The 16,310-nt window shown below is 28.2% G+C and overlaps 1 protein-coding gene across 1 annotated transcript; it reads right to left on the bottom strand.

Moving 5' to 3' along the window:
* Positions 1 to 2,486: 2,486 nt before the first annotated feature.
* LOC125813370 (protein DETOXIFICATION 14-like) lies at positions 2,487 to 7,026 on the bottom strand. Its single transcript, XM_049492869.1, has 7 exons — positions 6,739 to 7,026; positions 3,979 to 4,523; positions 3,820 to 3,906; positions 3,664 to 3,720; positions 3,345 to 3,583; positions 2,746 to 2,951; positions 2,487 to 2,589 (listed from the first exon to the last, which is right to left on the bottom strand). Exons 1-7 carry the CDS (start codon positions 7,015 to 7,017, stop codon positions 2,551 to 2,553), a joined length of 1,452 nt encoding a protein of 483 aa, XP_049348826.1. The 5' UTR covers positions 7,018 to 7,026; the 3' UTR covers positions 2,487 to 2,550.
* Positions 7,027 to 16,310: the final 9,284 nt, after the last annotated feature.

The following is a 16,310-nucleotide window of genomic DNA, read 5'->3' as shown; positions in this document are numbered from 1 at the left end:
CTTAATGACATTTTCTTATTACACAATTCTCTAGAAGCGAGTCTCAATTTCATCCATTCTACACCAATACATTGAGTGACGTCCTTGTTTATCTCCCCTTTTTTTTTTTTTTTTTTTTTATAATAGATTCAAAATAGTTGAAACTTCCTCCCTTTTAAATGACTTATGTATCAAGTCTCACTTTCACACCCGTCTGATGTATTACGTCATTGAACATGCACTTCAAGTATTCAGTCTTGGTGTTGCTCAACTTGAATACTTTAAACTACAGGGTTTGTTTCCAAACTTTCCACTTGACGTTAGCTCCATCGCAAATCTCATTAATCGGACTGTCATCCACAAATAACATATACTTTTTGACACCTCACCTTGAATTTATTTAACAACAATGTAAAAAACAAAATCACGAATTACATTAAAATAGGTAGAATATTTTGTATAATCTCATCAAGAAAAAAAAACAATATAAAGCAATACAACAAAAGAAATAACGGAAATGAAGAAGCCATAACTAAGTAAAATCCTGAACGATATTAATAATCACAACAAATACAATAATCAAAATACAAAAAACATATAGTTACGAAACTTCTTATTGCAAAAGAAATACTGTAACTAATATTATGTATGAAAGAATAAGTGAGACAGATAAATAGTAAAAAAAACACTTCTAATTCTTCTCCCCTCTTAAATTAATTAAGTGGACCTTAAACTAAAGTTTTGGTCTTCTTATGATGCATCCAGAATTATGTTTACGGTCTATCGAAAATTATTTTTCTATCTCATAAGAAAATTAATATAGTCCGCATATATTTTACTTTCGTTTGATCTAACTTATAAAATTGTAGTGAGTATGTTATTATCGATGGTGATGCATCTAAAATTATATAAGTTGATAGTCTATCGAAAATTATCTTTCTACCTTGTGAGAATACAAATATTGTCTACATATATCTTACTTTCATCTGATCTAACTTATAAAATTGTAGTGAGTATGTTATTATCGTTGGAGATGCATCTAGAATTAAGTTGATAGTCTATCGAAAATTACCTTTCTACCTTATGAGAATACAAATATAATCTACGTATATTTTACTTTCATCTGATCTAGCTTATAAAATTGTAGTGAGTATGTTATTATTGTTGGTGATGCATCTAGAATTAAGTTGATAGTTTATCGAAAATTGTTTTTCTACCTTGTATGAATATAGATATAGTCTAAATATATCTTACTTTCATCCGATCTAACTTATAAAATTATAGCGAGTATGTTATTATAGAATTAAGTTGATAGTCTATCGCATATTGTTTTTCTACCTTATAAGAATATAAATATAGTCTACGTATATTTTACTTTCATCTGATTTAACTTATAAAATTGTACTGAATATGTTATTATCGTTGACGATACATCTAGAGAAAAGACGTTTATGTTGACCTTGAGGATGAACGTGATGATACTGTTGAGCAGCAAATTGAAAAGATAAGAGAACAACTCATTCTTGATTCTTCCATGGACAATTTATTTTTGTAGGCCAAAATTCTAAGATTGTGATCTCAAGTATTAATATCTAGATTTGAAATGTATTATTTATTTATATTTTTTTTGAATTTTTTAACACATAGAAGTAGGTGTTATTTAGAGTCATAATTTCATAACAGTGTTTGGATATACAGGATCGTGATTGATTTCAAATCTCATATTCTCCAAAAAGTATGACTTGAAATTCTAAATCGTGATTACACAAAAAAAAAATATTAAAGGTAAAACTTGAGTTACAGGTTTATATTTTGTAAAAAAAAACCATCAATTAAAAAAAAACTATTTACTACTATTATTGACTAGTGAAACTTTATGAAATTATGTATATTTGAAAGTTTTGTAATCGCAAATATTTATTTATAAAAGGAACATAGAGCTATTATTTATCAATGCGGCGCCTTAGGATATTTTTAATATCTTGTTTGTGAACTATGATTTGCTCATTTGATAAGATTATAAAAGAATTAAAAATTTTACAATAATTTTCACAACACATGAGATTTTTGTGTTTACAAAAAAAAATACGAACTTAAGAAATTCGAATTACATACCCTAATAATTAAAGACTCAAATTGAGTAGTGGATGAACAAATTTAAGTAGAATCTAACATAAATGAGGCCAATACATATTACTTGTCATGTGCAAATTGGTGAGTATACAAACAAGGACAAATCCCATATCAATCTTAAAAAATCTCACTCTTCAATAATGAAATTTGGTGACCACACAAGTGATACATCTAGATACAAATCTACATTAAAAGATTTATTACTTGTAGACCTTCACACTTCAAGACACAATTTTGTGATTATACAAATAAAATAAATTATAAGTTGTACTCTATAAAGATGTGATTGACCATATTACTTGTAGAAGATCACACTAGCTTGAAGATATAAACTTGATGACCACACAACAAATATTAGGTACAATCTCCAAAATATAAATTGTCAAAATTGAGCTCTCTTTTTTCTAATCTTTTTTACCCCATCATGTTGTTGTAAACTCATTTTAGCTCAAGAAGCCTCTCCTTTGCCATTTCTGCCTGTTAAATGAAATCAACACATAAGACTTAGCAATCATGGTGCATGGCAAGTCGGGAATTTCGTCAAGAATGTTCATGATTTAATATGTATTTATAAAAAAAAAAATGTTTGACCTATCTATACAGAATAATTTTCTAACGAAGGTGGAAAAGTACCTGTTTTTTCCAATTAGTGAAGCTTGTAATGATAGAAAGGAGAATAGTTTGAAGTGTTGCACCACATAATATGCCAATCCATAGACCTTTTCCCCTAAGTTCTAACCAAAAACCCAATAAAAGAGCTATAGGAATTCCAAATAGGTAAAATGAAGCAAGATTGACATAGGCTCCAATATGTTGCCAACCACACCCCCTAGCAACACCTACAAAAAAATAAAAAATAAAAATGAATCAATCCACATTAACAATATATTATATATAGAAACCACATTTTGCACCAACTCAATTCTAATCTTCACTAGTCTGAGACGATCATCTGTTCAAGTACCCCTTCTTCTACTCGAGCCTCATCATAACATTTTTTTTTCATCTCATTCATATTCTAAAGGACTCTTTCATATTGCATTTTCCCTAGCAACTAGCAACACAACATAAACTCTTCAAACGGATCCTTCTTTTCTCAACTCGCCTTTTCTTAAAGTTTCATACTACTACTATTCAAGTGATACGTGAATTGCTCAGGAGAGAGAGAGATTAAGAGTGCAAATAAAACATTAAAAGTACTACATAGAGAGATGATTAGTAAAATGTCTAACCTGAAAGAGAAGCTTGTAAGGCATCCATTATGACAGATAATGAAAGAAGTGGAGCAATCTTTGCTACATAGTTCACAACTTCCATCTCACTACTGTAAATGAAACCAAAAATGTTTCGACAACCAAATAGAGTCGCGCTTATTAGTATAGCCTCCATTACTGTAAGGAGCATCACTGTGAAAACAGAAATACGCGCTCTTTGTGAATTTCCAGCTCCTAACTCGTTGGAAACTCTCGTGCTGATAATTAAACGAAACGTTAGAACTTAGAACCTCAATGCTCAAATATAACATACCATTAGAATCTTATAAGTTCATACCTTACAGCACTAGAAAGACCATATGGAATTGAATAAAGTGTAGCAATAGTGTTGAGGCTGTAAAACAGAATGTCACAAGAAGAAAGTCAGAGAACGAACTTATTACAGTCTGTTTCATCTAAAAGCTTAAACTGTTACAGTGATCGATAAACTTACCATACAGATAGCACTGAAGTTTCAAGCTCAGGATTTGGCAATAGCCCGGATAACAACACAATGAACTCGAATGACCATCCTTCAAGACTACATCAAAGAAACACATTATACAATTGTCTAACAATTAGTCAATAAGTTTTGGTAACTAGTGAAACATACCATATCATGACAGCTGAAGGGATAGCAAAACGAAAGAACTCTTTCGTTCCATAGAAAATCTCTGATGAAATTGGCACACGAGTTTTCTCACAAGCAGGGGAAAACCTCATGTATGACGCGAGAATTGTGACATTTAACCAAATGGATATGTCCATTGCGAATGCAGCCCCAATATTCTTGAAGCCAGTGTGAAAAACTAGTAACCAACATAGTGGTACATGAATAGCTATTGTTACACATGAACTTATGATTAAAGGAAAGATCATACTTTGCATTAGATAATATCGAATGAGGGGCTGAAGAGCTGCACTACCAAAGAGAGTTGGGATTAAACACATTATGAATCTTCCAGCTTCATGTGAAATCTGAGGATCTTGTCCGATGAATACGAGTAATCGTCCTATGTATATCCATAACATGGACAGGGGAATGCAAACAATAAATAGACAGAAGATAGCTGTGTATGTTTGTGTTCCAATTTTCTTGTATTGTTTAGCTCCATATGCTTGTCCACATAGTGTTTCTAGTGCACTTGCCATTCCTAGCTGCAAAATTACAAGTGATTTTTTCAGCTAAGTATATGTGATATGCAACTTGATATTACATATTTTTTTCCCTCAAAACAGAGATTTTATTTTGTTTAGATATTTGTACGTCATTTCATTAAGAATATAACAGCAATAACCAGGATTTCTATAATATGAGTGCACTGCTGAAAGAACAAAAATACATTAAGTGGGAATTGATCCTATTGGTAAATAACTAAGCTTTTAAGTTTTAACTAAGTGCACCATCAAGTCTTTTTGAAGTGTGGTATTAGATCAATTCTAGAAATATGTACGTAAAATATCTAGTTGTGAAGAAAGTTCACGGGCTTGCGTGCCATATAAATTACACATAAATTTGTTCCTATCAACAAGAATATACCGCGTATATTTTCATAAGTGGGAATTGGGGAAGGTGGATATATGATCTTACTCCTATTTGTGGCATGAAGATTGTTAAGTTAAATTATTTCTAAATATAGAAAAATGTGATTCTCTTACCAATAAGAGTTGTGATGAAGTGGAAACCGATGCAGGTACCAAACAAACGGTGTGATACCCAAAAGAAAAAGAGGAAGAGAAGATGGCGCTCTTTTTAGGAGAGACCAAAAAAGAAAGTGCACAACAGAAATTGAAAAAGATATAGTACTCACTCCGTCTCAAATAATAATTATCTTAAATTATTATCATTTTACAAGTTCAACACAAAATTAATTATTCTTTCCCATTTTACCCTTTATAGTAATTGTTCTTGACAAGACTATAAACATCTAAATCATGAGGTAATAACATACAAATAGATTAAATAATCAACCAAGAGAGACTACACCCTATGACATAATTAAGGGTAAAAGAGTCAAATCTCCACCTAATAAATTGGAAAAAGAATAGTAGTACTATATTTGTGTACTCTCTATGTACAAGTTACAACAAATAATTAGGTGATTTAATTGTTTATTTAGTTCAAATTAGGACGAATTTGTTTCTAGATTTAAACATGGATAACGTGTAAAAACAAAAGTATTTGAACTTTATAAAAAAAAAAAAGCAGCCGATAATTATTGTCAATTGTTTTGACCATGACCAAATTGATAAACACGTCGTACAAAAATCTTAAGTTTGTCTACCTAACGTTATTATGCTGAATTTAATTTTATATAATCGATCGTTAGGCTGCGTATAAGAGTTATGTCAGTATTAGTATAATTTTTTTTTTATTTATGTTCTATTTATTAAATTTTATACATAGCAAATGAATGATAATATGCTACCGAATATGATATTACTTAGATAAATAACTTAGTTCCTAACCGGCTACCAAACGATTCATGTATAGTGGGAACTGCCAAAGAAACAGGAGACAACAAAAGCATAAATCTTTTGGGCCCTTTTCTCTGTTGATGCTTCTTTTTAGTACATTATTTCTACGTATTTTTAGTATAAGATTATAAATTTAAATGTCATTTTTATTTCGTCAAGTTACATTGAAATGAAAAAAAAATTAAAAAAATACTTTTTACTTTTTAAAATTTCGTATCAAGAGAAAATTAGACAAACAAATTAAAACGGATGAAGTACTCATTAATGATATGGCAGCTACCTGATAGCGATACTTTATTTTGCTTTCATATTTTAGTAATATATGAATATTTCAAACTCCTCTTCTTCTTTTTTTGTCTCTTTTATTTTGGAAAAAATAAATGATAGAGCAAAAAATAAAAAAACTTCATGATTTAAATTCAAATTCATCTCCATAGATTCATTAACCAGCACAAGTAGGCATTGTTTAATATGTTGAATGGTGTAACCTGCCATCTGATCTAACTAATCTTATTATTAATATTAATAATAATGAAATTGTTACTTATTTATCATATCTTCAACACATAGACAATGGTTTTGCACTATGTTGCTCAGATTCTTCAAAAATGTCATCAGACACGTACTATCAGATCCTTCAAAAATAGTGTATTTTTTAAAGATAAGATACATAACATAATTTTTGAAGCAATTATCATATCTTCAACACAAAAGATAATGGTTTTGTACTATGTTATTCAGACTCTTTAAAAATGTCAGTAGAAGATACGTACTGTCAGATCCTTTAAAGACAGTGCATCTTTAAAAGATCAGACACAGATGCGATGACAACAACATGAATTTTTGAAGAGTCCGAACAACGTGAAATAAAAAAGGAGGAGATGGATATACATACAAGAAGAGTTAAGCCAGTGACAGTAGCAAGAGAGACAGCAATAGCAGTGCTAGATAGGTAAAGTTGACCTAAATGACCAACCATCATCATAGATATAACTTGTAACAAATATTGTGATAGTGTTACTGATGCCATTGGCCCAGCCAAATAACCAATCTTCTTTATTTCCATCCATATAACATCCCATTTCACTTCTTGATCTGTCAACACAACTTCAATATTATTTTCCTCTAATAATTTCTCTTTTACTAACAATCCCTCTTCTAAATAACTTCCCATTTTTTTTTTCTATTTTTGTTGTGTGTGTTGTTGTGTTGCTCTAGTTTTCATTAAAAGTAATAGAATAGAGTACCATTTATATAAACCTTGCATGTGAGGAGGAGGAGGAGGGAGTTGTTGGAGACCACTAGACCTAATTATGTAGATGTGTTAATTAGGCCAGGTGTGAGGGGATGGAGAAAATGGTCTTATTGATTCATACTTATTCGCACCAGGTGTTTACATTACGTTAAATAAATGAAGGAAAAAATTATTTGTTTATTTTGAAAGTTACTTCTGGTATATAATCAATCTGACCTTTATAATAGTGATTATCTTCAATCGATAACAATATTTTATTATAATAATTACGTTTTTCATGGAGCTGATTGTTATTATGTGCAGAGGCAGAGCCAAAGTTAGGAGTTTGGGGGGTTCTAAATCAATTTTGTTTAGGGGTTCACATGTTGATAAATATATATTTAATTAATTTTCTAATATAAATATAGGGTCTATGAAAAAGCTAGTGAGTTCGTCCGAACTCATGAACCCCCACCTAACTCCGCCTCTGATTATATGTTCTAATAATAACATTTCCTATTATATACAAATAAACAATGATTTATAAAAAGGTTCGAGTGTACTATTTGAATAAAATAAAAATGTACATAGTTGGCAAAGTTTCATTGTTTGAATTTCTCTTAATTAACCCTCAATTAATCTCCACCAAATGGAGTTTTTATTTATTTTCTATATCTACCCTAACACCATAGAAATAAGCATCTCCATTTAATTAGAGCCCAAAGACCAAATCTACATCTATTAATTATATTAATTGGAGTTTTTATTGAAAATTTAATGTTTCCCCAAACTAGCTAAGAATTTAAGTATACAATGTATATATCATTAAACAAAAAAGTTTGTTTTCTTTTCGTTAAAAAAAAAAAATTGGTCTAATTTAGTTGTAATTTAATTTATTAAATATGTCTCGTGTCATTGCCAATTGCCATACCTATTTATCACTATTTGTAGCTTATTAAAATTTTATTTTCTAAAGCTAAATTGTTTGTTTGATATAAATACTGCATAATTTTGACATACATATATATTTTATAATATTCCTTCTGTCGTAAATCATTTGTTGTAATTTATTTTACACGCTTCTAAGAAACACAAGTTAAGACTTTAAAAATATATATATTATGTTCCTTATTAATATTTGAACAATCGTAATATCATCTCATAGTTAAAATATTTGTAATTTTCAAAAATAGTTATTATTAAGGATTAAATGAAAAAATTAACTATTCTTTTCTTAAAACTTCTAAAATGTAAATAAAGATAATTATATTTATGATAAAATTACGATAGATAATCTGAGACGAGATAACGAAGAAATCATAGATCCATGTTAGGCAAATGTTTCGCATTATGATTGGTGATTTATAAATAGTTGACTTGGCTGCAGATGAGAAAGTGACAAAAATTAATTATATTATCGCTGTACATTATATTTACTTAAAACCTTAATCGTGCAGACAAAATGGAGAATATCTACACATTTTTTATAATTAGATTTAAGTGTATTTTATAATTATAAGCCATCTTTAAGATCGAAATTTGACTTAGTTTAATTTGTTTATTATATTTTTTAATTCATTTGAAAAAATATTTATATTTTTGGTAAATTTTTTGTAATATATTTAAAATCATAAAATTTAAATTTTTATAGTATATCAATATACTTTGAAGACCAATTTTATTTGACTCTCATAAAATAAAACATAAATATTAATTTGAGACGGAAAAATATAGTTGAACATGTAAGTCAAATGACATCTTACTCTTCGAACACGTACACTATTTCTTTTAATTATAAAAATGAAAATGGACGGGAACAAATATTTGTTGACTTTTCCTTTTTTGACCAAAAATCTCAAGTTGTTCAGATTTGTATTTTTAAAATATATTTCCCTCAACAATGTAGTTTAGAAAAAGTAAGATTTCTCTAATTTCATAATTTGATAAATTATATTCTTGATTGATTTTACACCTGTATGTGTCATGTGTGTACATGTTATAGTCAAATCTCAAATAGAAAATGATTTTTTTAAACAAAAAATAAATTGCATCTAACTTGTTAGATAGGACATGTTTTTAATTAGGGGACCATGTATGAGTTGTAAAGTTGTAAAGTTTACTTGGTAAATAATAAAATTGTTTACCGAAAAATAAGTATAGATAATATAATAATTTTAAAGTTATCATTGTTTGCAACAAATTTTAAAGTGACAGAAAATAAATTACAATCACAAAAAAATAAGAAGAAACATAATTTTATTTATCAAGATTGTGGGTACAATTCTGTTGATCCCTTGATACTACTCTCCTAAGATGATTTATCCATGATTTGAGGGTCGTTAGTGGCGTATTTCTTGAACTAGGATGATTTAGATTTGACCTCTATATGAATATTCCATCAATTTGTGGAATATTCAAGATCTTCGATCTATTTAAAAATACCCAAGAGTTTATGGGATCTTTGAGATGCCTTTTAAGGGAATTTAGTACCCTTTATATAGGCATAAACTAGGGTTTAGGGGTTGAGTAGCCTTCAAGAATTCTAATTGAATCTGAACACACCTTCTAGAGTCCCAATTCGAATTGAACACGTCTTGTAGAGTCCGCAAAATTTCAATGTCTACAAATGTCCCCTGCTTCAAGGCTTGTCGGAGTGTAAACTCGATGAAACTCAAAGACGAGGCTTGAATTACTCATTATTCCACATTTGCAGCTTCAAATTTTCATATTTGATTTAAGAGAGAAGAGATGAAGGGCAGATTTGGTCCCACTGGGCGTGCCAATTTGTTTGCAACAAATTTCAAAGTGACAGAAAATAAATTACAATCACAAAAAAATAAGAAGAAACATAATTTTATTTATCAAGGTTGCGGGTACAATTATGTTGATCCCTTGATTCTACTCTCCCAAGATTTATCCATGATTCGAGGGCCGTTAGTGGTGTATTTCTTGAACTAGGATAATTTAGATTTGACCTCTATATGAAAATTCCATCAATTTGTGGAATATTCGAGATCTTCAATCTTTTTAAAAATACCCAAGAGTTTATGGGATCTTTGAGATGCCTTTTAAGGGAATTTAGTACCCTTTATATAGGCATAAACTAGGGTTTAAGGTTGAGTAGCCTCCAAAAATTCTAATTGAAACTGAACACACCTTCTAGAGTCCCAATTCGAATTGAACACGTCTTGTAGAGTCCGCAAAATTTCAATGTCTACAAATGCCCCCTGCTTCAAGGCTTGTCGGAGTGTAAACTCGATGAAACTCAAAGACGAGGCTTGAATTACTCATTATTCCACCTTTTCAGCTTCAGATTTTCATATTTGATTTAAGAGAGAAGAGATGAAGGGCAGATTTGGTCCCACTGGGCGTGCCAATTTGTTTGCAACAAATTTTTAAAATAAATTACAATCACAAAAAAATAAGAAGAAACATAATTTTACTTATCAAGATTGCGGGTACAATGAATATTCGAGATCTTCGATCTCTTTAAAAGTACCCAAGAGTTTATGGGATCTTTGAGATGTCTTTTAAGGGAATTTAGTACCCTTTATATAGGCATAAACTAGGGTTTAGGGTTGAGTAGCCTCCAAGAATTCTAATTGAAACTGAACACACCTTCTAGAATCCCAATTCAAATTGAACACGTCTTGTAGAGTCCGCAAAATTTCAATGTCTACAATCATAAGATACAAATTAACTACTTGTCTTAATTTTCAAACAATTGAAAATTCACATTAATTTTTTTTTATCAAACTATAAATATTACCTCCCTTAAAGTAAATAATCCATAAACATTATTAGTAGATAAATGTGCTTTTTAAATTTTTCTATTTAAAAGATAAAAGTGCTTTTTAAATAGCAAAATATAAAAGTCTCATAGTTTTGAGAAGCATAAATTAAAACATGAAAATCAATAGAAAATGTAGATATAAATTTTGTTATATATCTAACTATTTTTAGAAAAAAAATGTTCAAATGATATTCATTGTTATGATATTCTTAATTAGCAACTATGCAATTTGTTATTTGAGTTATTCTGAAACTTCATATTTCGTAAAATGAATTGAATTTTTAATTTTTTTGTTAAAGAATTTGAGCATCGCTAATTAGGAAATTTGACATATTATTTTGATAGAAGCTTATAAGCTAGTGAGCCTCAAACGAATGTTACGCTCACTATCATAACGTTTTATCAAATTTTATTTCATAGAATTCAGCAAAATATCACTTCATTTGTAAGTTTCAAATTTCAACTTCCAACTACATTACGCAGTTCAATTTTTGATTTTATTAAATAGTCATGCATGCATCCATTAAGGTTGCGTTAGCTTAAAGATTAGACATTTTAAAATTGTATTTCGTCTCAATTTATGTGAAGATAATATTATATTTGAGGAGGTCAAATATTTTTTACTATAACTTTTTCTTTTTTTTAAAAAAAATTAGTTATATTAACTTGTGTGTAATATTTTTAAAATATAATTTTCAAATATATAAAATTTTATTTATAAATATTTGAAGAATTTATATCCAAATTTATAATTAAATTTAGAAAGAATTGCCAAAAACATTCTTAATCTCGGCACGAATTATTAGTTTCATCCTCGTACTATTGACAACTTTAAAAATACCGTTTTACTTGACTAACTTAAATACACATCCGATCTTGCAACATATATAACTGAAATACAACCTTAATTTTTCGCCAAGTTTTGGGTATTTTCAACACTTCTCTTGACTTTTTATTAAGAGTTTCATGCTCGTATAAGAATTTGAAACCACTTGTTATGTCATGTGACAGATCAAGGGTGTATCTAAATTTAATTAAATAATTAGAAGATTCTTTTTAACTCTGTCAATAAGTGTTTGACTCTTGTGCTCTGAATATCTTTACATAAATTAAAATAAATGGGAGTAATAATTTTAACTCAATCTCAAAATGTATTTTGTAGACGCAATTATTTTTCAAATTAAAAAGGAACAAATAAAACCTTAAAATATGGCTAGGTTACAAATTCTTTTTATGTGTACCTACAAAAAATAAAAAAAAACTTTTCATGTAGCTGGAAATTGGAATTAGAACTTTTGTACTGTATCACGTGGAATCTGAATGAAAAAGAATGATGATGTGGAAATGACATAGAAAGAGAAGTAAATAAAAAAATCGAGACATGGAAGAAAATTTTCTCCGTCTTATATCAGTTAAATCATTTTTTTATACACGTATATTAAAAAATTACAAATAAAAAGATAATATTACTAATTCAATGTTTTCTTAATTTAATAAGGTGAACAACTAATATGGGATGGAAAGAGTAACTTTCAATTCAGTCGGATTCTAAATAAAATGTGGAGACCCCTTCTTCATCTTCTTTTTTTTTTCATACAATGTCCGGTTAAATTTAAATCACATACTATAGGGCTCTTTTGGGGATGATGCTTTCATCTTGATTTTCTCTATACCAAGACTCAAATCCGAAACTTTTAATTAAAAATGAAGCAATTTTACCACTGCACCACAATTCAGATCGGTGTGCCAACTCTCTTCGTCTTTAATGCATTAATTCATTCTCTCTCAATGATTAAATTAAAGTGGTTCTGCAACACCTAACACTTTTGGGTAACGATAGGCAATTCAAACACAAGTGGGAAACAAAGTCCAAATATTACTCGCTCTTCGTTTTAATTTATATGATATAATTTAATTGAATATTGAGTTGAGAAAGAAATTATAGATTAGAAATTTGTTTATTTATAATAACTCATAGATATGTTATATTTGTATAGCTATAAATTATTTCATAAAAAATTAAAAAAATTAAAATTAAATTATAAATAGTAAATATATATTTTGGACTAATTAAAAAGAAAGACGAAAGAAATATTATTATTTATGGAATAGACAGAGTAGAGACATGTCCACTCAATTTATTATTATTTTCTGGCCATTTAGTTCTTATTAATTGTAATTTGTAACGTGTAAACTTAAGAACGTTCGAGGGGTGTTTGTTGACACATTTTAAACCACATATCAATTATCTTAGGAAAAACTTAGAGGTTGACATGAATATGAGAAAATTGAAAAATGGGATTGAATCGAGTTAATTTGGTTTGATGTTGTTGTTTTTGTTTCTTCAACAGGTATATTCTTTGGTTTAGTGTTCAATGTAAGGGTTGGTTTCTAAAATTTTGTGCATCGAATAGTTGAGTTTTTAATTTAAAAATAATAATTACTGTATATATTTAAGGGCATTTAATACTATACACAACTGTGTTAGGTTTGGCATCCCCTTGCTCCATTATCCTAAACAAACTAAGAGCTGTTTGAGTATGCCCTTGTTTACAAAGCCCATTCATGACTGTACCAAACAAAACTTCATTCATTTCGTGGCGGAATCAAAAATTTTAATAAGGGGATTCGAAATGTAAAAAAATAGATACACGAAGTAGCTGAAGGGCGTTCGACATCTATTATATATACCTAAAAAATTATTTTAACCATGTATAAATTAACTAATTTTCCGCCGAATGGGATTCGGATGAACCCTAGGGTGGCTCCGCCACTGCATCCATCTTACAAATTTTCTCTTTCACCAGCTTCCTAAACAACCACATAGCATCCTGAATCTTATTTTGTTCAAAAAGTCCCCTCATAAGAGTATTTAAAGTAACCACATTAAATAAAGATAATTATTTTTTTAAGATTAAAATCACAATAGATAATCTGAGACGAGGCAAGAAATCATAGATCCGTGTTAAGCTAATTATTTGCATTGGATTGGTGATTTATAAATAGTAGAGTTGACTGCAGAGAAAGTGACAAAAATTAATTATATTATCGTGGTACATTATTTTTACTCAAAACCTAAATCATTGCAGACAAAATGGAGAATTATATAAGCGAAATTTTACTTAGTTTAATTTGTTTATTTAATTCATTTAAAAGAAATATTATATTTTTGGTAATTTTTTTGTTTTTAATTTTTTCGTGATATTTAAAAATTTTGGGAAAAATTATGCAGAATATTAAACATTTAGCCTATATTAAGTATTATAGCTATAGTTTAAAAAAATTGTAATTCGCGATTTTCCCAATTCTTACTATTCGCCTGATTTGTATAAATTCAGAATTTGTATAATTTTATTCCTGATTGTATAAATCCAGAATTTTATGTATGCTTATTATAGTTATTTGTATACGATTTATGAAAAATTCATAATAAATTACCCTGTTTGTATATTGCAAGAGAAATATACAAACGGAGCTCTGAAAAATTCATAAATGTATAAATACAGAATTCATATATACTTACCCTATTTGTATATTCGCAAGCAAAATATACAAACGGACAGAAATATATACAAATCGTAACCTCCATAGCAAATGAAATTATAGCTATGGAGTACAATTATCGAAACTATAGCTATAAAGCTTTATTATGTCGATTATTTTTTATATTTTTAAAATTTCCTCAAAAATTTTATAATATTTTAGTGTATTCTATATAATTTTTATTTAATCCAATTGACTTTGAAGATCAGTTGTATTTGACTCTCCAGAAAAAAAAACATAAATCCTAATTTGAGACGAAGGAAATATGAGTTGAACATGTAAGTCAAATGACATTTTACTCCTCAAACACGTACACTATTTTATTATTATTATTATAAATAAATGAAAATGGATTGGGAAGAAATGTTTATTTACTTTTCATTTGACCAAAAAAATCAAGTTGTTCAGATTTGTTTTTTTAAAATATATTTCCCTCAAGAATGTAGTTTAGAAAAAGTAGATCTCTTTAATTTCATAATTTGATAAAATATATTCTGGATTGATTTTACACCTGCATGTGTCACGTGTGTACATGTTATAGTCAAATCTCAACTAGAAAATTATTTTTTTTTAAAAATAAATTGCATCTAACTTGTTAGATAGGGCATGTTTTTAATTAGGGACCATTTATGAGTTGTAAAGTTTACTTGGTAAATAATAAAATTTGCTTACCAAAAAAATAATATTAATAGTATATTTGCATATTTTTATAAGTATAGATAATATAATAATGTTAAAGTTATCCTAACATACAAATTAACTACTTGTCTTAATTTTCAAACAATTGAAAATTCACATTAAAAAATATTATCAAACTATAAATATTACCTTCCTTAAAGTAAATAATCCATAAACATTATTAGTAGTATAATTTAAAACATTATTCTTTCATGAATAAAAAATAAAAGGGTTTTAAATAGCAAAATAGAAAAATTCTATTATTTTGAGAAGCATAAAATTAAGAAATGAAAATCAATAGAAAGTGAAGATATCAAATTTAATTATATTTCTGGCTATTTTTAAAAGAATGTTCAAATGGATTCATTCTCATGATATTCTCAATTAGTAATTATGCAATATTATAATTTTTTATTTGAGTTATTCTGAATCATTACATTTTTTTAAATGAATTGAACCTTTTATATATTTGTTAAAGAATTTGTGGGTCAATAATGCTAATATATTAGGGAATTTGACACATTATAAAACTAAACCCTACGTATAAATATATTATGACGTTTTATCAATACTTCACCAAAAAATAAGCCCCGAGTGAGTCCCAAAAAAATCTCTTACCAAACAAAGTGACAATTTAATATGAGAGAGTATTGGTAACACTCTAAAAAGTCAAATTTTATTTCATAGAATTTAGCAATATCACTTTATATCTAAGTTTTAAGTTTCAAATTTCGATTATACTATAATTCGATTTTTTATTTTATTAAACAGTCCTGCATGCATCCATTAAGGTAGCGTTTGCTTAAAGATTAGAGATTTTGTCTCAATTTATGTGAAGATAGAGTATTATATTTAAGGAGGTTAAATATATTTTTACTATAATTTTTTTTTTAAAAAAATAGTTATATTAATTGTTTGTAATATTTTTAAATATATAAATTTTATTTATAAATATTTGAAGAATTTATAACCAAATTTGTAATTAAATTTAGAAAGAAGTGTTGAAACAATCTTAATTTGGCACGAATTATTAGTTTTACCCTTGTACTATTGACAACCTTAAAAATACAGTTTTACTTGACTAACTTAAATACACCCCCAATCTTGCAACATATATAACTGAAATACACCCTTAAATTCTCGCCAAGTTTAGGGGTATTTTCAACACTTCTCTCAGCTTTTTATTAAGAGTCTCATGCTCCTACAAGAGTTTGAGACC

The sequence above is a fragment of the Solanum verrucosum genome, unplaced genomic scaffold (assembly GCF_900185275.1).
Source record: "Solanum verrucosum unplaced genomic scaffold, falcon-dt-bn FXZP01000203.1, whole genome shotgun sequence".
NCBI classification, from domain to species: domain Eukaryota; kingdom Viridiplantae; phylum Streptophyta; class Magnoliopsida; order Solanales; family Solanaceae; genus Solanum; species Solanum verrucosum.
This window is presented reverse-complemented; position numbering and strand designations above follow the sequence as displayed.

Excerpts from the sequence above, each read along its gene's own strand:
- LOC125813370 (XM_049492869.1), bottom strand. The coding sequence starts at position 7,017 with ATGGGAAGTTATTTAGAAGAGGGATTGTTAGTAAAAGAGAAATTATTA. Across the intron at positions 4,524-6,738 it reads TCACTGGCTTAACTCTTCTT|CTAGGAATGGCAAGTGCACT; the intron begins GTATGTATATCC and ends GTAATTTTGCAG. Across the intron at positions 2,952-3,344 it reads CTTACAAGCTTCTCTTTCAG|GTGTTGCTAGGGGGTGTGGT; the intron begins GTTAGACATTTT and ends ATTTTTTTGTAG.